Source organism: Pagrus pagrus, assembly GCF_965226575.1.
Source record: "Pagrus pagrus genome assembly, chromosome: 20".
In the NCBI taxonomy this organism is placed as follows: domain Eukaryota; kingdom Metazoa; phylum Chordata; class Actinopteri; order Spariformes; family Sparidae; genus Pagrus; species Pagrus pagrus.
In genome coordinates this window covers 24,134,723-24,161,028 of record NC_140207.1, presented here as the reverse complement: position 1 = coordinate 24,161,028, position 26,306 = coordinate 24,134,723, and the positions used below count along the sequence as shown (strand labels likewise).

At 40.9% G+C, this 26,306-nt stretch overlaps 1 protein-coding gene across 1 annotated transcript in view; it reads left to right on the top strand.

Annotated features, from left to right (window-relative positions):
• Window positions 1-20,263, top strand: part of reck (reversion-inducing-cysteine-rich protein with kazal motifs) — an 83,034-nt gene extending 62,771 nt beyond the window's left edge. The window contains exons 17-21 of the mRNA XM_084340359.1: window positions 987-1,176; window positions 2,041-2,251; window positions 2,475-2,548; window positions 7,549-7,704; window positions 15,823-20,263. Coding sequence (XP_084196485.1) covers window positions 987-1,176; window positions 2,041-2,251; window positions 2,475-2,548; window positions 7,549-7,704; window positions 15,823-16,044 — 853 coding nt within the window. The 3' untranslated portion in view covers window positions 16,045-20,263. The remainder of the gene's footprint in view (window positions 1-986; window positions 1,177-2,040; window positions 2,252-2,474; window positions 2,549-7,548; window positions 7,705-15,822) is intronic.
• The last annotated feature ends 6,043 nt before the right edge of the window (window positions 20,264-26,306 follow it).

Here is a 26,306-nt window from a genome sequence, read left to right as displayed (position 1 = left end):
CGAGACATATTGTGTGCGTCCCCTACAAACATGTCGCCCCTCTGTGACATCTTTACAAGACAAGCAAATTGCAAGCAAATCATTTTCTTAATAATTTGAAACCTTCATTTTAAAAAAGGATACATCAATGTTTGCATTGATAACATTAACATGTGTTATCATGTTTCTAGTGTATGAGTTGCGTAGTGTAATGTTGCTCCATAAGTGCCAGTGGTGGTCAGAACATCCACAGGATTCCTTTAATGTGAGTTTTCATTGGCAGCAGCTTTATTCACACAAAGTAGAAGTCATTTGAATTAGTTAGAGAATAAAAACAGTATTTCTGTTAGGAACTGATGGGCAGAGTGATCAGTATGAGATGAGTCTGTTGTTGAACTGATGTCAGTAAGTTTAACCGTTCTTCATGTGTCTGAGCTGCTACAAGCTGCATCATGATGTTAAATGTTTGACGAAAAAGCTCTGTGCCTGCAGATTCATCCTCCATGTTGACATGCTTCACTAAGACTGTAATTCAATTTTCTAACACACACACACACACACACACACACACACACACACTCACTCACCCCATGCTGACGTCTGCTATCCCACTACATGACTTTGATGAACCCTTTCCCTGCTCTCTGTGTTTCTGTCTGTGTGCGTTCAGTCATTTCACAGAGAGCAGGTATGTGTGCAGACTTGCTGGTTGCCATGGTGACAGAGCGGGGTGTCTTTGTGTGTTTGGATGGCAGAAGTTTGCTCATGTTGTTCTTGTATTGCAGCTTTTTACCAAAACATTGCCCAATATGTGTGTTGTTTACTTCCTTCATTGTGTGAATGTGTATTGTGGCTGGTGTTGGTGTGAACTTAATGCACAGAGGCTGTGCATTATGATACTGTGCATGTTTATAGTAGTCTGAAGCCTCTCAACTGGGCTCCTCACACAATGTAAGACAGCTGAAATACAGATGAATATATGTAAAGGAATATTTTGTGTGTTCCAGGTGCATCCCAAAGTATCGTGTGTGCCTGAGTGACTCGTCAGACTGCCCGCAGTACGAGTGTGTTGGCCGGCCGGCAGCCTGTGATAAGAACAGTGTGGAGCCAGCCTGCGATACTGACGGACTGGTCCACCCCAGTCTGTGCCAGCTGCAGCAGGCTGGGAAAACCCTGGCCTACATGGGCCACTGCCAGGTATGTCAAACAAGAAAGCAGCACACAGCAGCACTCAGGTCTTCATCTTTACAAACACTAATGGCTCTACAGACCACCTCTTTTTCCACGTCCATCCTTCAGTGCTGTTAAAACTGAAAAGCACTCAACAGAGTGAGGACCTCCATCAAGGTTTAATTACCCTCTTAATTAGCTGTTACTTTCAGAGTCAACACAGAGTCAGAGGAGCAGACGTCACAGAGCACGGTACCTCTACAACTACAGTATAGTGTCCATACACACTATTGTACACAATCTGAACTCTTTCTTCATATCTACACACCCTCCTGTACTCTGAGGTCCACTTCTGTCATCCAACCCACCTACAGTCCTGACTGAGGTGAAGTCTCGAGCCTTCAGTTGCTCTGCCCCATGGCGCTGAAACTCTCTCCCACAAAACATTCAAAATATTGACTCTCTGCCTACCTTCAGATCCTGTCTGCAGTTAAAACACACCATTTCAAACGGGCTTACTCTGTGATTCTGACTCAACTGGTTACACTCAAACTGACAGAATTCAGCTCACGTCATGGATATTCTTCAGGAAAATGATGTAAAACCTTCTATTAAATTCATGGGACTTTGCAAAAACCTGTAGTTGTACTCACTGAATTTTTTAAGTTTGGCCATCTGAGTTAGATTTTTATGATTGTTTGTATGTCTATACTCAGCCTCACCATTTGTTTCGAATATAATACTATACATTTTTCATGACAAATAATTTTGGTTTGAAAAAGTGGTTCAAACTTGTCTGAACGAATTTCCCTGTAAATGATTAAGATCATTAAAATATGTAAACTATGTCATGTGAAGTAAATTAATACATTGCTTGTGTCGTTTTCTCAGGATGCCTGTAGGAAGCCTCAGCAGGTTTGTGGTCACAATGGTGAGACCTACAACACAGTGTGTGACGCCTTCTCTGACCGTGTGGCTGTGGACTACGACGGCCCCTGCCATGCTGTGGGGGCCGTGTCTGATGTGGCCTCTGACACTGCATGCAGTGTGATCCCCTGTCCACCTCTGTCCACTCCAGGCTGCCGGCCTGTCACCCCACCTGGTGAGTGCATTGCTGACAGAAAACCATTAGGACTCTGTTAAATTCTAAAAGGATTCAGAGTATCTTATATATATAAATATACATTATATTATTATATATTGTATTATATATATATATATATATATTTATAAATAAATGTCAGATAGATTGACCTCTTTTGATGGGTCATTCCTTATGACATGTACACAGCGTTAATAATCCATGACCTCTGACCTCTTTCCAGGAGCCTGTTGTCCGATATGTGCCAGCATGCTGCAGATCCTCTGGAATAAAGAGCAGATGAATGCGTTCTCTAAGGTAGTACTGGGTCTCAGTCTATCTGGGTCATTTATGTGACACATGTACCCCGTATGTTCACTGTCCATATGCAGGTACAATCTCAAAGACCAGTAGTGGTATTAGATGTAATTACAGACGCTGGCCCCTTGAGAGAGCTATAAATCTAAAGAGCTCCTTACTGCAGCTAGACTGCACAAATATCATACTGAAAGGAACAAAGCACTGTTACTTATATTATACAAGCAGTGCAGTACAAATTGCTGTGAAATAATGCTTCTGCAGAAGAACTGTTTTACTGTTACACACTGTAAGATCATTTTATTTTTCACTCATTTCCATCTCAGAATCAAAACGATCCCTGAGGGGGAAACGGGGTATATTACAGTTGTTCCGTCTATAATAGAAATACACACTATGAATATAAAGAAGATATTGCAGTAGTAATTGTCCAAAATTACACAAAGTTTGGACAGAATCCTCGGAGATCACAGCATTGTCAGCATGTCCAGCAGATGTTAAAGGACCCAAGCCTGAACTTCAGTGTTCTGAGCCCAGTCCAGTTCGTTGTCAGTGTACACCCCCATATACATAGTTCACCACAACACACACACGCACGCACACACACACACACGTACGCAAGTCTACCGTAGATGCAGCCCGTTTCAACTTGGTTAAGTCGAAAATGGTTAACTCAACCTAACCTGCGGACTGTGGGTGTCCAGGTCAAGTTTGGCAATATTCCACACAGCGTGTTGGAAAAAAAAAACAGTGCTGCCATCATTAAAATCACCATAGAGGTGGACAAAGTCTCCTGAGCCCTCAGATTTATTTGTGGCCCTTTGGAGAGGCCCGACCCGATGCTGAGAACCACTGGACTAAATGAACAAACTGTATATAAAGAAGATCAACAAGCTCCATCTTGAGCAGCTGCCACAGTCATATTCATATTGAAACATTGGATGATCTTTGTACCTGTAAAAAGTAAATTGTCTGTACCAGATACTCATTTCAGCTGAGTACTCCCTCAACCCTAGTACATTCACAACAGACACACAAGTCCAAATGACAAGTTAAAAAGGACAGAGGTGTCAAGACATTTAACTACTGCACAGGTCCCCTTAATCTGCAGGTACTGTATGCATGCCAACATGCTGTTAACTACAAGTCACTGTACTGTAGTTCCATGGGTATATCCCAAAAGAAAACATTCATTACACACTAATGAGAGGCAGTTCCTTCCTTCCACCTTTATCCACAGCTTCCTCTCACACTCCTCCCCTGAGCCTCTCTGGATGTGTGCCCAGCCTGTTGAACAGCAGTAAAGCCTGAAGCCCGCTGACGCCTAAACGCTGACATGTTAGCAGCTAATAAGTCCCACTGGCATCTCATTCTGATCAGCTTAATTATACAACAAAGCCCCCTTGGCTGTTAGTCAAATTGGCTGCAATCCCCAGCACAAGCACATCATAGTAAGACTCAGCATTAAGCCTGCTAATACCAAACACAAGCAGAGCTGATTTGATCTGCAGCTGCTAAGATACATGAAAATATTAGTTGTGTTACTGCGCTAACACTACAGCTTAGCCTGCTGAGAGCCCCTCTGACCTGTTTATACAGCAACAGGCTGCTTTTATAACACCAGATCATTCATTTGTCTTTCTTTTTATTTATCTATTTATTCATAAATGAAACTTAGGACTGTGATCTTAAAGGGGAACTCAACAAAGTGTGTGTCTATATTGTCCCCAGAGGGAGCTGTGTGAAGTAGAGCACATCTGGTTCCCTCGTCTCAAAGTCAATGAGTGTTTTGAATTGGTTTTCAGTTAAATGCCTGAAATAAGGTGTGTGGTTACAACAGGCTTAAAATCCACCATTAAATGTCCCACAGTTTAATTATAAAGCGCTTCCGTGTGTTAAAAACGGTTAGCGGTTGCTAACAAGTGTCTAAATGAGACTACAGCGGTTGTCTGGGACATTAAATCATCACAGTGAACACGGAGACTCAGCCACTCACTAGTCCGTCTTTACAGGCCCACTTTGTTTACAAACTATTCTAACTCTGACTTTACAACTTGCACATTGATCAGTTTATAGAAAACCTGTATAGTAATTGTGTAGTAAGACGCTTAGTGGTGGTGACGTGATGTTGTCTGTTTATAGCCTAACATTTGTTTTTTACTGCTACACATTTACTTTACGCTTCAGAATCACAAAAGTGGTGTTCATCTGTGAAGATTATCTTGATGAACAAAACGTTTAAGTGGCCCCCCAGATCTAGAGGCTCCAGGCTACATTAACTGCTCCTAACATAACACACCTGAATCAGAAAATCTGAACCGTCAGTGTTCAGGTTGCATTGCGGGAAATGTCTTGTAATCTTAAACCTTTTTTTAACATCATGAATCTGACAGTGTTATAGTAGTGTAATGCTTAATCAGCGAGATATAGAGATGTTGCTGCATTTCTTTTGGTCACACTCCTGATGCTCTTTTCCAGCCTGTGTTCCATCAGTTCAGGTAATACTGTCTGTTGGGTAATGTGGTGTCTGCATGGTTAATCTGATATCAACATTTTGGTGTTGTTCCTAGAACGTCATTATGTTTTCAGGACCATCATTGCAACTCACCAATCATGTGGTTCTGATGTTACAGCTTTGTGATTCATGCTGGTGTTGTTCCTGGAACATCATAATTAATGTTGCTCCAAGGCCATCATTTCTAATGACCAAAAAGCAAAAAGGTCCACATTTGGAGCAAAAGATTGTGGCCACATGGGTTAAGTAAAAGACTCTCATCCAGGAGACCAGGGTTTTTGTCCTATTTGGGACACACTGTTAGATTGTTGAATATTTGACTAAATTCACTCATTAAATCCGGTTTGGGGTTTTTCTTGTTTTTTGTTTTTTCAGTTTTCTTGGCTAGGTTTAGGCAACAAAAATACTTGGTTAGGGTTAGGCAACAAAAATACTTGGTTAGGGTTAGGCAACAAAAATACTTGGTTAGGTTTAGGCAACACAAATACTTGGTTAGGTTTAAGCAACAAAAATACTTGGTTAGGTTTAGGCAACACAAATACTTGGTTAGGTTTAGGCAACACAAATACTTGGTTAGGTTTAGGCAACAAACATACTTGATTAGGTTTAGGCAACAAACATACTTGGTTAGGTTTAGGCAACACAAATACTTGGTTAGGTTTAGGCAACAAACATACTTGATTAGGTTTAGGCAACAAACATACTTGGTTAGGTTTAGGCAACACAAATACTTGGTTAGGTTTAAGCAACAAAAATACTTGGTTAGGTTTAGGCAACACAAATACTTGGTTAGGTTTAGGCAACAAACATACTTGGTTAGGTTTAGGCAACAAACATACTTGGTTAGGTTTAGGCAACACAAATACTTGGTTAGGTTTAAGCAACAAAAATACTTGGTTAGGTTTAGGCAACACAAATACTTGGTTAGGTTTAGGCAACACAAATACTTGGTTAGGTTTAGGCAACAAAATACTTGATTAGGTTTAGGCAACAAAAATACTTGGTTAGGTTTAGGAAAACATGGTTTGGGTTAAATACACCCTTTGAGAACATTGCCATAACATTTCCATAAGAGTATTTCTCTGATCTTTTTCTGGAGTTACAAAGCTTTAACATTACAGACACATGATTGGCCAGTTGCAATGCTGGCTCTGGAGCAGTATTACTTATGATGTTACAGAAACAACAGCAACATGCCATTGTCAGATCGTGTGTGTTGACACTGCCAGGAATATAGTTCTGCTCGGAATATCTTCTTAAATCTACAAAATAAGACTACAGGCATAGTCACATCATCATTTGTATCACATAAAATACAAAAACAGTTTGATTGTAGCAAAACTGTACGCACCATATTCAAATCAGAGTACAGACAAAAACTAACACAGCACCACAGCAGAGAGAGTAGAATGAAAGGAAAGGCTGTTCTGCTGTCACCCATGCATATTAAAGTCTCTTATTTTCCTAGTTTTGTTGGTAGCTCTGTTATTATTTTTCTTGCAATCATATGATATCCATGCATCAATTATTATATGTTACATTACTCTGTATTTGTACTGTATTAGTTCATCCAACCCTTCATTTTTCTTCATTTTAATTTGCAATGTGGGCAGACATTCAGAGGTCTGGAGTCAGGCTAGTTAGCATCTAATCACCACTGAAATTATGGTCCTGCTTGTTGCTCTTTTGAATTTCAGCCTCCAAATATCCAATTAATTGTAATGGTTCTACATGGTTGTTTTTCTCTGGCATTCTGAGTCCAGCCCAGACTGCTTGACTGCTGTTTTTAATCTTCTTATTTTCATTAATGGTTACGACAATAAGAAAGCCATTTTTATTTTGAAATAGAGGATTCATTTACTTTGAGAAAATACAAAAAGCAACTGAGACACATTTCTGAGGCAGATAACAGTTTATCTACTGAGTGTGGAAAGTTAGTTTAAGGGTCATTTTTAGGAAACAGAGCGGAAGAAGAATTCAAAGAATGTGAAACCTTGCAATGTTTCTAAATATTAAAGAAAAATTCCTTTTCAAGGAAAGGGTCATAATATTAAAATGTCATGATATTGTGATTTTTTTTCTCAAAACATTATGAGAGTAAAGTTGTTTTATGAAAAATCAAAATTCTGTTCTCATAATATTGCAACTTCAATTGACAGCTTTTCCCTCACAGCATTACAAATTCTTGTTTTACATGATAAGGACATACCCAGTAGTTTTCCTCATTTTTAGATTGAACTAATTGGCCAACAATTGACACAGAACTGTAATAAATCAAAATTTTAAAAATTTTAAAAATTCTCATGGGTGTTTTGTCCTGAAGCTAGGTTCCATTCAGAAAGTAAGCTTATTGGTTTTATTTCTCATTGAAATGCACCAACAGGCAGTCTTTTTCTCCTGCCATTCACTTTACTGAAGTTCTGCTTAAACGTTGGACAGCAACACTCAACCCGCTCTCTGTTTGTCCTCTGACCCCTGTGCGCAGCTGAATAAGAACCAGCCGGTGACTGTCCACGACGTCCTGCAGATTCTGAGGCTGCACGTCTCAGTGCCTCAGTGCGACGTCTTCGGCTACCTGAGCATCGACCATGAGCTGGTGGTCCTCATCACTCCAGTGGACCAGCAGCCAACACCACTGCAGGTAACACACTCACTCACACACGTACACACATTCAGTAGATTCAGACATTTAGCCTTTTCTTTGCACATTTATGTCTGTTTTTGTTCCTTTTCTCTGCAGTGTGTTAAATATCCCTTAAAATCAACTTGAGTGTTTGTGAATGTCATTAGAGTTCATGGTCACTCATGTAATGAGCAAACACTGATCAGATTCATGCTGAGGTAATCTCAGGGACTTTCCTTTACAAACATTTCCAAAGCAGCATTTAGAGCATAATTGCACATTGAGACACATTAAAGGCAAACTCCATTTAATATTTTTTAATTTTAAGTTTAAATTAGAAAAAAACCCACTGTTAGCTCACACAACCCTTTCACTTTAATAACTCAACAACTAATATCTTTTGGGAAATGTGTTCAATGCTGAGATTTGTCTTTTTGCTCCCCAACACATTTCAGATTGGAATGATGGAATTTAGTGTGATTTAAAACTGTAAGAGGAGCTCAACATCATGGTATCAAGCACAGAGGTCTGACCAGGTCCAAGATGTGACTGTAGGATCACTACTTACTATGTGTTCTACCCAAGTATATGTTTCAGTACATACACTGAGTATATGTTTCAGTACATACACTGAGTATATGTTTCAGTACATACACTGAGTATGTGTTTCAGTACATATACTGAGTATATGCTGAGTAAAAAATATCCTTCAAGCTTTTGAAACACTTAGACTAATATGAGAGAGATATTTATGACAGATTTCATAAGACAAGATGATCGTCACAGCTATGACTGACTCCTGTCACCTACATTTTACTTACACTGCAATATTAATACTTAATATGCAATATTCAAATGTTTGTTGAGCGAGAGCCCAGAGCCTCAGCCTCCTGACATCTTTCCAAACTCTACTGTGTGATCTGACAAATACATCCTTATCATAAAATATAATCTGAAATATTTTCTGTAATCACAGAGTTCATTTTATCCAGGTTACACAGTTTCTGCCTGACAAAAAGAACCGTTTTATCTTCCCTTTTCTTTTCACACACGCACACACACACACACACACACACACACACACACACACACACACACACACACACAGATAAGATGAGAAACTTCCAACGCAGCCATGTTTAGCTCAGCTAATTACCTGCCTCAGTCCTTCTGGACATTAATATTCATGCACAAGGGGCTTACAGTGGTAAAGTGAGGGGGAGGACGCATCTGTCTCACTTCACTCCTTTCCCTTTGCATTATTTTGTTGTTATGATTTTTAATATACAGTAATGACAATTGCAGTATATATGTTTAAAAACCTTTCCTACTAATATCATATAAAAGCGTTGTATAAGTGTAGCAGAAGTAGGTACTTCTTATTGTTATCAACATGTCAAAATGCCCTTAATGCACCGCAGCATCGATTACCTATTTAATTAGTGCAAAAACATTCAATTTGTATCTCCTCTGATTGAACAGTGGTCCTCGGGAGTGTATATGAATTACCATAACCTTAAAAATTCTATGGCCAGTTGAAAAACTCCAAACTTGACCAGACAACTTTAATTTAACTTTAATCAATGTCTTGTACTTACACAGCTGCACACGGGCACACTGTCGGTGCAGACATGGATTTTCTGTCTCTATTCACATTCCTCCTTTACGAACATCAGCAGTGGCCAGCTCAGGGGCTACACTGACTGTTGTATTGTTAACATTAGTGGAGGGGCAGGTGGAGTGAATCATTTAAAGTGTCAAATTAGACACAAATAAGATCGTGGACAACCCATCTGACAAGATTTTGTCTCAGAAAGGTTCCATGTTCAATGACAGCATGTACGTATAACTCCAGTAGCACCCATTCTTCATGCCTGTTGCTCTATATATGGAAGCATTTTCCCAACAGCGCCACCATGTGGCTATTCCTTAGTTCAAGGCCTCCTGTGGACAGGTATAAATTAGCAACCTGCTATATACAGTAATTGCAGGGCATGCATGATTGTATGTTGCAGCATCAATGTTACTGTTAAGCCCATTTCAAATAAATAAACTAAACTAAACCAAAAGCACTGTGGACCTGTCTCTATAGGCTGCTCCTACCTGTCCCTCACTAAATATGCCAATATTTGACCTTTTTGCTGAACCCATTTTTCACCTCGGATCCTGTATGATTCATCAGGTCTTCAAACCTGGTCCCTTCCCTTTCTTTTCCAAGCTCCAAAAGAATTTCTGTAACCCTAACCCATTGATATTCAATAGTCGGAGTGCCTGTCTGATTATTACTATGGGTGTTCATGGTGTCTTGTCACCTCCTGCACCTTGCTAGAACGATCCTCTTCACAGACTTGGACATGAGAATAATCTCTTGTCACTCGACCTAAAATTAAAAACTTAAAATTGGTTCATTCATGGTGTTTCCTTGTTTGTCAGACCAGCTCTTCCTTGAAAAGAGATGATAATGAAGTAATACATGCAGTACAGTGGTTTTAAGGTGGACATGTATTAATCTGTCTCTCTTTAGCCTGAATCTTCATATGATAGAATTCAATTCAGACTTGTGCTATCCTGAAAGTTTTATGGTAATGTTACCAACCAAGTAAGACCACCATATTTAAAAGTGACTGAGGTGCCTATTTAGACATAAGACCACTTGATTGTATGCTCTAGGCCTTAGAGAACCAATCTCATAATTGATTTAACTGTAAATTAAGTATTTTAGCCCACATTCTACCCTCAGCTCATGAAAGGGGATCATGTTATTGTATTAAGAAGAAGTTTATGTGTGCCACCCAGTAAGTGGGTTAAAAACACTGAAGTAAAGCTGAACTTTATCTGGAGCTGAGACGTCTTCAGGCTGGTGTTGAACTACTGCTGCTTGTAGCAATCTAATCTAATCTTAGACCACAATCAGTTCATGCCCAAAAGAATTGAACATGCTTCATACAAAAGGTGCAGATAGACTGATACTGTGCGATGGAAGAATTAAAGGATGGAAAGAAGGGCAGTAACAAAGAAATTAAACCATAAAAGACAGAGGATTAAAGCTACAAGCAGCGCTCATCGGGACAAGCCACAGCAACCAGTCAGCTGAACACTGACCAGTTGACTCTGCTCTGAATCGTTGCATGTCTTGCATAAAGGAGTGACATGTCACTTCCTGTGTCTGCTGTGTGGCACTTGAGAACACCCACTAATCATCCGTCAGTTTCAGTATATCAAGTGTTGACCTCACCATGAAAATGTAATCAATCAAAGGATGATTGTAACACAAGGCTTACTTCCTGTTGCCTGTTGGCAAAATAACTGGCTCCTTATTGGCAAGTGCATGTTGTCAGATCGGGACTCTTAACAAGCATGAACTTTGAGACAGATATACACTCTTACAACAACTTCCTGTTTCATGGTGAATAATGTGTCATCATGAAGATGGCTGACCACATATGAGGAGGATAATCTGATAAGGCCTGCACCCTCCTGTAGATGTCTTCAGGTCGTAACTCTGGTCAAACATGAAGTTTGATACTGATTGGACGATGTGTATTTGGCGCAAAATGGCCCACTTCCTGTTGGGTTTAGGTCAAGGCATTAAGAGACTTTATTTTAAGTACTGGGATGTTAAATAGCCCTACCAAATTTCATACATCTAGGTAAAACGTACTGCGAGGGCTACTTTGTTGAAATTTTGCTGGGGGCGCTTGCTAGCCATTTGTCCATACCCCTTTGCAACACTGATCAAATCACGTTCATGAGTTTTCAAACACCTTTAGTCGCTCAAAAATGAAATTCATTTGAACGAAGTAGTATTCCACTAAAGAGGGCCCCTGACCCTAATGAAACAGCTAAACTAAACAGAGTTGGTTTGAAAGAGAGAATCATAAAAAACACTATCAGAGGAAAACATTTCAGAAAACAAACAGTTCCAACATCAAAGCCACCTTCACATGAAAATAACTTGAATTATTAATTGAATAAAACAATCAGAATAGTTAAGCAGTTCATGTCTGGCCACTACTCTCACTCTTTACTTTCACAGTTTCAAATTCTGCTTCTACATCATCAGAAAGTAAAGATACACTTGATCAAAGTTCTCAGCCAGCTGCATCAGAGCAACCTCACTGGACCATCTAGCAGAATTTTCATCTCAATGTATTTTTATTTGGCACATTTCAGAACAACTGTCAAATGAAACAGCATCACTTACTGGGATGTGGTTAGTTAGTCGAGTATTGGCGGCAGGTTGATAGAAGAAAAACGCTTGATGCACATTCATCTTCTGTGGTTCATCTTCTGTGAAAACAATGCTCCTACATATGCAGGTTAATTTCCCCAGATGTTATGAGGCAGAGTTTTGAGAGTTGGCTTGAACTGCCTGTGCCTCCAAAGATTTGCTGCTCGCTGTCTGCACCCTGCCTGAATGTGAACGTTATTTAAACAGGCATTCTGTTTCCCAGGGCTGTGTTTTAGTTTATCAGTTAGAAGAGAAAGAAAAAATTCCCCTCTAGCCATCTTGTCTTCAGGGCTGATTCCACCTTGACTATTAACCTGCTCGTTCTTCTCTAGCTGCAGTCTTTCAAGGCTGTGGCGATGATGAACCGCTGTGAGACTGACATTTTTGCATTTAATCATTTATACTTTTATACTCAGAAATACATGGTGCCAGGTCTGACAGCCTTTCAAAACCTTGTAGCTGCAGATCAACAAGGTTTTGTAGACTAATTAATTGAAGAAGACCTTGTGTTGTTAGTTTTTCTTTTGATAGAAGAAAGAATTCTAAACACAAATAAGGACATAAATTAAGAGAAGATAAAGAGTACAGATGACTGAAATTAATTTTGAAGAACAATAATGACACTCCATCAGCTTTTAAGGAGCCGTCAATTCTGAAAAATATTCAATTCAAATAATGATTGGTGAAACTTATCGAACACACTTCAACCTTTTTAGGGACAAAAGGATTGAATAAAAGCAGAGAGGCACAGTGACTCTCACAAAAAGAAAGAAGTCATTGGATTTAGAGTGAAGAGCAAAGAAACAGCGATGACAAGACAAACAGAGCTAACAGCAGTCTCAGTGGTGAAGGGAGGCTTCCTCTGGTACGACTTTAGTTTTAGCTGTTGCTAGGAAACAGCTTTTTCCCACTTGTTTGTGTAAGTAAAGTAATATTTCTCCACAGCTTGATGAAAGCAAAAACGAAGTGTCTACATTCCTAATCACATCTGAGCACTGGATGCTGTGCACTTTCAGTTTGATCCATACATAAAGCCATCACAATTCTGTACTTAAGCTTTTTAAGCAAAAGTCCAGCTGAAGACCAACAAAGTGAATCAGGGAGCTCAGATTAGCTCATGCTCATTTAAATTCAGTCTTAAGTCACACTTATGTTTGGTCACAGCTGAGAACCTTTGCATAGATAGTGACAAATAGCAACTTGACAGGAAGATCAAGACTGTCACAGCACATAGGCAGGACTGTCCATTTTACTTCTCAGAATGTATACAGTCCATCTTCATCATCTATTCTGACACTTTACATGGCTACAAATTCAAAGTGTTCAAGTTCTCATTTGGAGTCTGTAATTCTAGTAAAAGTATCTTTAAAAGGCCATGGGACAATATAAAGGCCTTCTTCAGTCCGATGTTCCTGTGAAGCATCATCAGTTACAGCCCAACAGCTACTGTTCTAATTAAAAGTCCACATGGAGTCAGAATAAGCAGCAGTGTTCTCCCTCTGCTGTTTTATCCAGGACAGGGTTTGTTTTAGGATACTGTGGGCACTGATGTGCAGGAAGCCAAGTAACCCAGAACCAACCAGTGGTTATTGTTACGTTTGTCTTAGTTTGGATATTTAAAGCAAGAAAGTATCTATAGAGATTGTATATTGTTAATGTGTTCAGTTTATTTAAATGATGCCCTTTGATAAAAAAGGAAGTTTTCATAAACCAATAGGTTATGCAGCAGATTTTAAGATTATTTTGTGACAGTCAAGCAAAGGAACCCAGCTGAGCTTGTTTCTTCACTTCTTCAAGTTTGACTCCTAAACTGAACTTACCAAGTTTGAGTCCAAACGTCCCTTCTTCATATCCAAACATCTCTGACATGTTCATATGTGTATGAATGATGTGTATCCACACCATTCTCTTGGTGATTTTGCAATAGTTACATTTCTAAAGCAGTAAGGGAACTTTAAACTTTAAGTACACTCCACACTCTCAACCAAGTATAAAGTCATTTTTATTTGAATAAATCTCCAAATTCTCATTCACAGTCTAGAATCAAATAAAATGATTCAACCTCAGTTAACACTATAGCTGGTGTATGCTCATCGGACGCATGTGAGATGAGAAAGAGAACGCAGCTCAAATGCATCAGGTGGAAGTTCGAGGGTTATTTCTCAGCGATATCTTTTTCTGGGAGTCATAAATGAAATTTAAACAAAGAACTTCAGTTAGTCTGAAGAAATGACCAGGAGGCGAACACTCTGATGTTGTGATTAGTGAGGCTGCTTTGACTTATTTTAAACATTTCCATGTCATAGCGGCACAATTAATCTAAACCAAACTAAACTAAAACATGTAGTGATAAATTTGACAGGATGGAGGAAACACTCTAGAGGAAATTCAGATTCATCTTCTGGAACAGAAGACAGGATCTCAGGACAGCTGCTTCATTCAAACTATTTCACCATATGAATGTGGACGGCGTGTGTGACCTTTAGATCCAGCTGCATCCCACGACTTCTGATCAGAACCAACAGATCTGACTGCAGAACAGAGTTGTTGATGAAACAGCATGGCAGCGGGTCCAGAAGCTCAGACCTCAGTGAACTGTTTAAATACTCCAGGTCCTGGCTCACCTGGTTCTTAAAGGGGATGGCAAATGACACCCTAATGTAATGAGTTTAATTTATTTTACGCCCAAAACACACAGACAAGTCAGAGCTTAGATACAACCCTTCTGCACGGTGTGCTTCAGACCAGGCGCCATAGACTGTTTTAAACAGGCCCAAGAGACAGAAATGTAACCACTGATGTGGAGAGTTTGTCTGAGGGGGGAACAACTTATCAGACTTTGAAAACCTAAGCACTAAGTGATGCAGTAATGTTTTCTGAAGATTAACCATTTCTCTTTAAAGACCACAGCGTTTATTTTCATATTGATCAGTCTGTAAATTGTTTCTCGATTATTTGATTTGTTTTTTTGTCTACACAAAGTGAGAAAATAGGGAAAATTATCACTCAGTGTTTCACAAAGCCCAGGACAATGTGTCCACAACCAGAAAATATTCAGTTTACTGTCACAGAGGAAGAAAAACCAGGAAGTGTTTACATTTAGGAAACTGGAATCAGACAATTGATTTCTAAAAAGTACTCAAACGTATTAATTGATTATCTAAATACATAACGATTAATTGAGAAGGACCATTAACTAAAAGAATAAACAGTTAATTGTTTCAGTCCCAAAGTAAATGGTCTGCATTTCTATAGCACTTTTCCAGTCCTCTCGGACAGCTCAAAGCGCTTTACAATACATGCCACATTCACCCATACATTCATACACTGATGCCGGAGGCTGCCGTGCAAGGCGCCAGCTGCTCATCAGGAGTAATTTGGGGTTCAGTATCTTGCTCAAGGATACTTCGACATGTAACTGGGGGGAGCCAGGATTCGAACCAGTGACCTTCCGCTCGCTAGACGACCAGCTCTACCGCCTGAGCTACAGCCGCCCCGAGCTAGACTTTCTAGTAAAGTCGGCAGCTAAACAATGCAATGCAAAAGTATTTTTCTTGGAAAAGGAAGCATTTTTTGGCAAGAAGTCCCAAATAATACTGGGACTGGAATCCAACTGGTCCAACGTAGACATCCTGGAAAACACTGCAGTCAACGCCGAGGTGTTTGTAGAATCCAGAATAATACCTGTATAAAACCGTTATAAATGAACCGTTATCATGATACCTGTCCTGGCCACCAGGGGGCCCCTGCTTAATTCGCTTATGCATCGGGCCGGCCCTGCAAACACTGTAACATAACATTTTCTTATACATGATAAAGGCACTGATCTATTGACATTGAGAAATATAATATGACCTAGGTGCATTTAAAAACTTCATGAACTGAGCTGCTCTTCTGTTTTCCAGATCGAAGCCTGCAGTAAGGAGGCCGAGAAGATCGACTCCCTCATCAACTACGCCAGCCCCACCCTGGTCTCCCACGTCCCCCTCTCTGCCTTCCTCACCTCTGAGATCAAGACCTCCTCCATCCACTCGTCTGGAGGCTCTCCGCCCTCACCTCTGCCCCCTGGCCTGTGCTTCCTCCTGGGCCTCCTTATCACCGCAGCCCCTGTCTTCAACCAGCTCTAAGTGTTAATTGCCCCTAACCAGCCTCCCCCCCCACTAACTCTTGAGTGCTCCAAAGTGCCCCCCTCTTCCTGGGATGACAGGGGTGTCATGAGGTGAGTGTGTTGGGGCGGTTGCCGAGCAGCAAGAAGCAGCAGCAACGTCTTTCGACAATCATTTCCATTGACTCACCTGCGTGTAAAACAATCAAGGTGGTGAAAAGCTATTAATGTGGAAAGCTTTTGTGTGAACAGTGTTATTGAGTGGACGAAATTCCAGATGTGTGCTTAAGTGTATGAATGTGTGTGTGTGTGTGTGTGTGTGTGTGTGTGTGTGTGTGTGTGTGTGCCTGTGACCTTTAAGAAGCTTGACTTCATCCCAGCAGTGTTGATCCATCACCCCTGCAGCAGGCTCTCCTCTGGAAGCTGTTAAATGGGAATATCAAATTCATGACTCACTCCGTCTTCTTCTGAGGCTTTGTGTGTGTGTGTGTGTGTGTGTGTGTGTGTGTGTGTGTGTGTTTATGTGTGTGTGTTTATGTGTGTGTGTCCGATTGTATTTTGGAGACAGACAAGGACAAAACATCCCAGTCTGGCAGCACATCTGTCTGACAAATTACCCAAGATTCCCTCTGTCACACACACACTTTGACACATCCTCACACACAAAGACCGATGTCTCTGATTCCAGACTTCTCTAGAGTCTGATCAGCATTTAGGTGATGAGACTGTACAGTCACAGTGCATCATGTACATACATGTGAGGTGTATATGGACCTAGTGTTTGAACCTCTAACCTCAGCAGTATTAGTGCCATGCTCATGGACTGAGCCAGCTCAGATGAAACTAATCCAGCCTCCAAAGTCGGTTGTAACTACTGACCAAAGTGTCCAAAAGTCAATCAGTTCAGTTCAGTTCAGTATTAAGGGAGTCCAGGTTCTGTTGTGTTTCATACAGTGGTGTAGTGGAGCAGACCAGAGCTGAAAGATGATTAAAGATCTAAAAGCATCTTTGATAACAGTTATGACGTTAAGCTGCTAACACTTTATCTGATGTGGTGTTTCATTTATATGTCAGAAGTACATTATAAACTAGAAGAAACAAAGGGAGATGATGTGCTGGTTCCAACATGACACGACCATGACCACCATGAGTAGTACCACCACTAACCCTAACCCAAAGGAACAGTTCACCTCAAAAAGAAAATGAAGTCATTGGCTTACCCTCGTGCTCATGGAAAGTGGTCCACAAAACATTCTGGAGCTTCACAGCAAACAGCCTTGCAGCATTGCTGCTAAACAACTGAAGTAGCTGGAGACTAAAACCTGAACAAACAACTGAAAAAATAAAATAGAATGGCTCCATACAGCTCCTCCAGCTTAATTCAAGTCTCAGAAAACCCTGAGAATCCAATTTGATTTGAAAAGACGTTATTAACACCCCAAATGAGCCACTTCTGAATGGGGGGCACTAACGGTTTTATCTTAGCAGCTGCAGTGAAGAGGGTTTAGCTTTAAAAAGGTGTAAATATCATCTTTATAAATCAATTTTGGATCTCAAGGCTTAAAGAAACTTAGATTACACCTTGATCGTAAGGAAATTTTTACAAAACCTCCCAAAATCTGTTTATGGCAGCGAAACAGGTATTTTAATCCAAAACGTGGTCTTTTCCTGAACAGAACCAGAACACAGGCACAGTGCTGTCTCAAGATCAAATTGAAAATTGAACCTAAAGAAAATCTGCAGCTTGAAGAATTGTATTGTTATCTTCATGAAGCTAACAGCTGTATAGAAGAGAGGAAACCATTTAGATAATCTCACTGTGTGCTTTGGAAAAGTGTCGTCAGGAGTTTTAATCAGCCTGTATGATTTGTAGTTAAAGGGGCACCCCACCAATTTACTGTTGCAGTTATACTAGACTTAATGTAACTGAGAGACCCCAAATTATCCTGACAGTTTTTAGTGACATATCCCATAATGCAACTTGATAGACTTTTACCAGCTCTGAATAGCCTTATAACACCAGCATCTTTGCCTCATCCAAGCCCATAACCCTGATGACATCACTAGGACATCATGTGGGGTTCCACAGTGCTCTGACGAGTAAACTGACCATAACAATCAGTGCAGTGCCTGTTAAATGGGCCACAACATGCCACTTCATTGTACTTCATACTTGTGATATATGAACTATCTTTGCACCACTTCTGATAAAGTGTTAGCAGGACGTTACCCAGCAGCAGGTGAAGGGTCACACTGATGTGAACCAGCAGACGGGCCTGGATCAGAACTCCCTGTGTGTGAGGCCAGTAGCTCTGAAAGCATTAAAAGGGATGCTTCATGTCTTTACAGATGAACTAGAAGCCATTTAATAACTAAAGGACAATCAGCTGGTCACTACCCACAATCCACTGTGGGTAGAGAAGGTTTCCACAGTATGCCTTGCATATAGTGTCTTATATGAAGTAATAATGAAAATGCAATAACTTTATATTTGTTAAGAAATGTCTCTATATTTGATATGTATCTGATAATGGATTAAGATAATGATCACCTATGTGCCATGTTTTTTTAAACCAATAGCTGTTATTCTCTATTGCATGATGACAATTATGAAGTGTTTTACTCCAGAATGTATTATAGTGTCTCGTGTCTCTGTGTCTGTATCTGCCTGTATAGCACAATGTGTCCCCGTCTCTAACAGTATTACTGTGCTAGGCAGCTCTGTAGCAGGGAGCCATCACCAAGGCTCCTCCATCTATTATTATTTGTATTATTATTATTATTATTATTATTATGAATATGGTTATTGTTGTGTTAATGTCCTCTGGAGCCAACATGAATTTGGATGTTGAAAGATGTTGTATGTCTTCAGTGAATACATTTGTTTTCATGTCACATTAGCAAAAACTAAAGAAGAAAGAGTAAAACAATTCAGACTAAAGACTGAAGTTTTATTTCTCATAGAGAAAGTTCAACATTTTGGAAAATGAGATGAGAGGATATGGACGAGGATTTAGACCACATGAAAAACATATTGGAGTCCTGAGGGGAAAGTCAGAGTTCTGACTTCAAACAGAGAATTCTGACTTTTAAGTCACAACTCAAATGTTCACGTGTCCCTGTCCTCTTCCAAAGGTTTGATTTCAATCAGTGTGTTTGTGCTCAGTGCAGAGCTGGTATCAATCATTGTTGGCTTAGCCTGAACACTGGAAGTAGGGCTGAACGGCTAGCCTGATTCTGCCGGATTGGTTGTTTGCTTTTAGTTTCAAAACTGGCTCTAAAGAGGCCATCTGGCGTTTTTTGTGTTTTTCATGGCCACCGTTGGTTCTCCTACACGTGGAAGGGAAGGGTGAGGTGTAGTCAGCTGGTTGCCATCTGCAATATCATTGCTAACTGCTACTAAATCTTACATACTGGACATATATGTCAAATCTGAATGTAATGCCACAGAATAGTTACAGTATGATATGCAAACTCTACTGATAGGTTTCTAATGTACGTAACTAGTGAACAAGACATGCCAACATTATTGGCTTATTTTTTACAAAGACCCGACCCACCAAACCCAATATATGCTGGGTGTTACACAAACTGTAATTGGACCGAGGCAGTTTGATTGAGGGGTTGAGCAGACAGTTGATCTGTGAGCTCTCGAGGTGTTTGGACAGAGCCAGGATGAGTTGTTGTCTCCGCTTCCAGTCTTTATGCTAAACTAATCTGCATCCTGATTCCAGCTCCTTATGTAACAAACGGACTGATATCCATCTTCTCATCTCACCCTCAGGAAGGAAGCTAATCAACACAATTCCCAAAATGTTATTACATTATGAATATTTCCTGTGTTTAGAGTTAACTTGGCAGCCCTCTAGAGACTGAGAGGAACAGTATTTTTAGCAGGAAGCTCGTATCTCCTGTGTTGCCATATGATGTAAAAGCAGTGTTATGGAGTGTAATTGAACCAATCAGCTGTTCTGAGCATATAAACCCTCGGGCAGGCTGGAGGAGTCAGTCCAATCAGCTGAGATGGTTTTCCCTCTCATACTGTGGGTTTCAGTTACATTATTCTTTGGGTTGGTTTGAGTTGATTACCAAAATTACCTGTTTGCAAGAGTCATGGCGTGTTGTTCTTTGCCTTTGCATCATCCCTGTTTGACTCTGTAGAAGTGCCATGAATTCAAACAAGGAATTGGAAGAAAGTCAACAGGATGCATATTTCATGAAATATAAAAAAAAAAGTAATACCACAACCAAAAACGTGTCTGTTATTTTGTATGTGTTCTATCACAAACTGCTGTGACATTTTCAGATCCTGACACAAGCTCAGCTCAGCTGTCACACCTGAATTCAAATACAGCAAACATGAAGCACGACTGATGACCTAAAGAAGAGATTGGCTTTTTAATCAGAATCAATGCAGCAATTAACTGTACTGCATTTTAATCAATCTCTCTGACCTCACTTTAGGTACTTGTGTAGATGTACTAATAGATTAACTTAAAAAAAGAGTGCAACACAAAAATAAAAATAATTTAAATATAAATTCCAGGTCTCTGTAATAAGTTGCCAGATCTGATGTAAGGTCACATGCTAACTACATACAACACTCCCCGCATCATAACAATGTCATGACTTAAAAACACACGTCTGGAATTGAACATGTTCCTCAGACATTTTTGCCTTGTGCCAGTCAAAGTTCTCAGAACAGTAACAGCATGCCGAGCTAACTGAACCAGAACCAGAAACTAACACCGGGCTGTAACATGCTACCGGCTACACCTCTGTCCAAATTGGCTGACTTAGCTTGCACAAACTACTGTAGCAAGTTGACAACCTTGCTAAAAGCCAAACATCAAACAAGTGCAATAGCACAAGACATAACTTAGCAAGCAGCTAACATTACTGACTACTCAACAGAAAGCAGAGTTCCAGCTCTGTGTTTGTCTGCAGCCTTTTATCTACTGGGCTGCAGTCTGACATTTACTCGTCTTTTGCCTCCAGCTCAGTCATTGTTTCTTTTTCTCTTCTTAGCTTCCTCCAACAACTCGCTCTTCATTCACTTTGTCTTTGAAAACTGTTCTTTACTAAAGTGAGACGAGAGGATTAATAACACTCTCATATACATGCATTAAATATGGAGCTAGAGCTGAGAGGTGATTGGCTTAGATAAGCATAAAACATAGAACTAGCATCTAATTTACATTTTATATCTTGTCAACAATGAATGTCTCATTTATTTAGTCAGTATACATCAGAAAGGAGGAAGAGCAGATTCATGGTTTTAAAGGGAGTTAAGTAGCTAATAGTTGTGTATTGATTAAACACACTACACACATTATAGTAATTCATGATCAGTAGCAGTGTTGGTGTGTTTTTGAATGCTGCACAGGGCCTGGCTAGTTGTTTCCCCCCGCTTCCAGTCTTTATGCCAAATTAGGCTAACCACCTCATAGTCACATAACTAATTTTCCAAAGCATTATGGAAACAACAGGCAGAGCGAGTTTGGTTTCTGGCTAAATGTGAGTTTCTTTGGAAGCATGTTCACATCATTTCCTCTCATCGGGCGGAGTTTCATGTGTCCAGCTCTTTGCAGCTGAAGGAACTTGAGTCGTGGCACGAGACAAATAACGTTGAACCTTCAGGCTTGTTAGTGAAGCCAGTATTCACTAGTATTTGTGGAGCTTTCCTTTGCTTCCTTCTAAATGACATTGATCAGAAGAAGGCTTTTATTGGTGTTTTATTTTGCAGTTTGGTGGATTTTTTATAAATTCTGCTTTCACAAGTTCCTCTAGTTTGGCTGTAAAGATGATTTATATGGTTTTATTGCCTCTAACTAAATGTTCCATTTAGGAGGTGAGTAATTGTACTGGATCAGTGCTGAGACAGTCTACTTATTTATTCTGGACTCTCTGCAGTCCGCATCACAGATCTCAACAATAGAAGTATATTTTCTAAGAACAGAGAGTATACTGTTTTCATTGATTCTATGTTACAGTGCTCTGCTGACACTAAGAGGCCTCCACTGAAATCACTACAGTGGAGATACTTTTAATGTGCTGAAGAATTAAATGAAGACTATAAATGTTGACCCTTGAGGAAATGAGAATCTAATTAGAATCTATTTATGTCTGACAGCGTTTGACAGCACAAGGTAAAGATATAAAAGTGACAGCAGTAGTAAACAGCACTTAACACCAAGTACAGCTGCAAATCTCAGGTTTGCAGCCACTCGATTGTCAACCAAAGTATCAGACAATGAAGATAATGAAGCTAGAGGAGAGGTGAAGAGCTCGCCAGTGTTATTAAAATTCATCCTGAGGGGAAAATGAATGTTTGTTCTACATGTAAATGTCCTGACAATCAATCCACGAGGAAGAGTCAGGGACTCACCGGTGTTGTTAGGATTCATCACCTGGGCACCATTCTGAGAGAACGTTTGTCGAGACATGCCTGTAACTGTCATGAATCCTTCCTGATCTCTCTGTGTTAGTTAGACTTCAGTCAGTTTACTCATTTGTTTCTATGGTTACTAATTCTCCAGATTGAGCTATTCCCACATGTCAGGCTGTCATTCCCTTCACCTGGTGTTCCCCACTCATCAAAAAGAGACGCGTCACTAGAACACCTCACCACCAGAACCATTATTTTCCTATGGTAAGCCGGCCTGAGGTGCACCCCTGTCTTACATTATGTGCTGTGATTTTCCATTTTTTTCTTTTTTAGAAATTAAAATATTCTAAACTTTTCAGCTGGATATAATTTTTTATTTTTTAAATTGTCTACATATTCAAAATCTAAATGTTGAATTTCTTTCCAAGAAAACCCTCAAAACTTGAAGGGGCACTATGTGGTTTTGGAGAAGAAATTCAAAATGAATGAGGTAACTCGGAAATATTATTTTTTTTCCCATTACTGAATAAACAAGCTGTTCTTGGAGGAAAATAAGGTCCCAGAACACCGTTTGAAGCTAGAAAGGTGGCAGGGTCTGCCACATATAAACAAAGTAAAACAGTTTAAATGGTGTTGTCCTTTAAGGTCAGTTTGTTTATTCAGTTTATTCAGACATGAAAACAAAGAGAGTTTGATAATTAAGTTTGTTTGGACATATATATATATAAATATATATATATACATAAAAATCAGCCAATGAAGATCTTTCTCTGCTAGTGCACATCATTTACATTTACATTTACATTTAGGGCATTTAGCAGACGCGTTTGTCCAAAGCAACTTACAATAAGTACATTTGTCACAACATATCACCGTCGATAAAGTAAGAATGAAACAAATAGACACAATTTTCAAGCCCTCGTCAGAGTATAGTAGCTGCTATTTATCAGGGATACCTTAAGTATATAAGTGCTATGATTTCAGTGCTAAAGGTAAGAACATACAAGAGTCATGCTATGCGGGGTTGAGGTGAAGTCTGAACAAGTAAGTCTTGAGTCTTTTGCGGAAGATGGCGAGTGACTCTGCTGTCCTGACATTGGTCGGGAGTTCGTTCCACCACTGAGGCGCCAGAACAGAGAAAAGTCGAGACTTCGCTGAGCGACCTTTGTTTGCTCTTAGCGATGGCGGTACCATTTGGCCAGCTGATGTAGTTGAGCGAAGTGCTCGCGCTGGGGCGTGTGGTCTGACCAGTGTTCGGAGGTAGATGGGTGCAGTTCTACTAATACTACTAATACTAATACTACTAATACATCCTCCCCCCAACGGTGCTGCCTGTTCTGTGACAACAGACAGCTGCTCCCTCTTGAAGTTGGGGTGGGGTCAATAGATGTGCCCCAAGTTTAAACATATTTGAGTTCTGAGTGGTATGGAACGCACACATAATTAATTTTCCAAAGCATTATCAAAAAAACAGGCAGAGCGAGTTTGGTTCCTGGCTAAATGTTTGTTCTGAGCTCGGACAGACGTTGAGCTGTGACTGATGACGTTTGACGAGAACACAAATCTGGACGAACACAGAAGAACCTCCTGAACTGACTTTGGTACAAGTTTTCTGACACATTGAAATGAGTACAGCAGCATTTCTGGTCATATCAAAGAAGGTTAAAACCAGTGAGGGGGAACCCGCCCAGCCTCTCAGACACAAAAACACCACAGAAACATGACTGACTCTGACAGTGGTAGTGGCTTGCTGTGTTTCAGGAGGAGCAGCCAGCCTGATAATGCAGCTGAAGAAGTACATGTTGAATCATTGGCGGTTAGACACTGTGAAGGATTAGGCATCACAACAGCATGTTTTTGTGGAAAACTCCAAGAATATTTATGGAAGTACAATAGTCAGTGTACCACGAGGCCTGTCTGTCAAGTAGCCTGCATCCAATCATTGAATCAACAACAGACTCAGCTGTTAACAGACGTTAATCGGCTCCAAATGAGGCTTAACATTCACACAGTTAGTTTCCCTCCACTGTCCTTTAACACTAAAGGACAAGGTGAATACACCAAAGCCATTCAGACATTGAGGAAGGCACTGAAGCTGGAACCAAGCAACATTGAGAGCAGCGAGGGTGAACGAAAACTGTTCAGCTGTGGGCCGTAAAATCCAAGAAGATGAGCTTAAAGCCCCATGTCTTTAAGAAAAAGGACAGGAAAAAGAAAAAGAAAAAGAAAAAGGAAGGATTAACTACCGCTTGGTCAGTATCACCCGTTAGCTTCACGGCTAAGCTAACCACAATAACATTGCTAATCATGTCTGTGTGTGGACCGTGAACTACTACAGCAAGCAAACAAAAAGATCTCTGACCTCAAGAAAGATATCCGACGGCTCTCTGATGAACTCCAGAAGAAAGAGTCACTGCTGTCCAACTTCATGGATGTAGCATCCGTACAAACCAAAGAGATCGCCTCGCTCAGTGCAATCCTCCGGGACACGGTTGTTATGGACCCCGTTGCCGGTCCATAACTCTCCTCCTGCTCAACACCAAAGCAGCTGCCCTGGACCGAGGTTGTGGTCCGCGGTCGCAAGAGGGACTCTCAGATGGGTCTGCTTCTCCGCCTTGCCTGAACCAGCCCTGTCGGCTGACAATCCAGTTCACCCAGATGATCCTCCTGTGGCTCCTCCTCATCCGATGACGACGCCTGCTGACTCCACAGCACCAACCAAAGATCTTCCTCGCCCGGGCCCGCATCAATGTCCTTCATCCCAGTCCAAGGGACTCCTAGGTACGTAGCTGCTGCCCGGCTACAGCACTCCCCTGCTTGGACACAGAGCACTGACATCGTCTCCTCGTCCCCTCTTCGCTCCTACCACACTCATCGTAGGAGACTCAATTATCAGGAACACTCACTTTTTCAACGTAGCCACACACTGCTTTCCTGGAGCCACAGTGCCGGTTATCCTGGATAAGCTCCCCGACCTGCTGTGCTCTCTCCCATCATCCATTAACCAGGTCCTAGGTCATGTAGGAACCAATGACACAGCTCGTCTGCAGTCAGAGCTGACTAAAAAGGACTTTAATGCCCTCTTTAGCCTCTTAAACAGCTGTGGAAAGGATGTCTGGCTCAGAGGACCTCTGCCAACTCACGCCCGTGGAGCTGGGCGTTTCTCCAGAATCCTCAGTCTAAACACCTGGCTCCAGGCCATCTGCAGAATCCAAAACATTGGTTTCATTGACAACTTCAACCTATTTTGGAACCGTCCTTCCCTCTTCTGGACTGACAGACTTCACCCCAACAGTCTGGGTAGCAGAGTATTAGCAGCTAACATCCAGCATGCTGTTCAGACTGCTGCTCCGCGTGACTGACTGCTGACCTGCCACACCCCCCTCCTGGAGCCTTCTTCTTCTCCGCCTACTCAGGCAGCACACAGCACTGTGTCTCTCACAAGCTCCCCTTGTTGACCAACCCAGGTACTGACACTTTCCCCCGGTTCATCGCCGTTACCATGGTCCACTGTCTCCCACTAGCTGTCATAAAGCTACTTCCACTGCCGTGATTAACTGGTTTCCAATTCCTGTTGTTAATTCACATCACAAATCAATGCACAGACACAGGTGTAGTCATTCATAGTGTGCTAGTTAAAGCTATGGTCTACGATCTGAGAAAGATTTGAAAAAAGCATCCCCACACACACACCCCTCCCCTCTGTGCTACTTAATCTCTCCCCTCCAAGCTCGTATCGCTCTCCCCTCGGAGCCCCGCAGCACACCCCCTCCCGCAACAAGCACCAAGAGCAACAAGCCGGCCGGCAGAAACCAAATACAGCCCAGCTTTGAGTGCGGAATATCAATGTCAGATTCACAGGTAAAGTTATTACAATGCACGTTGAAACTAACGTA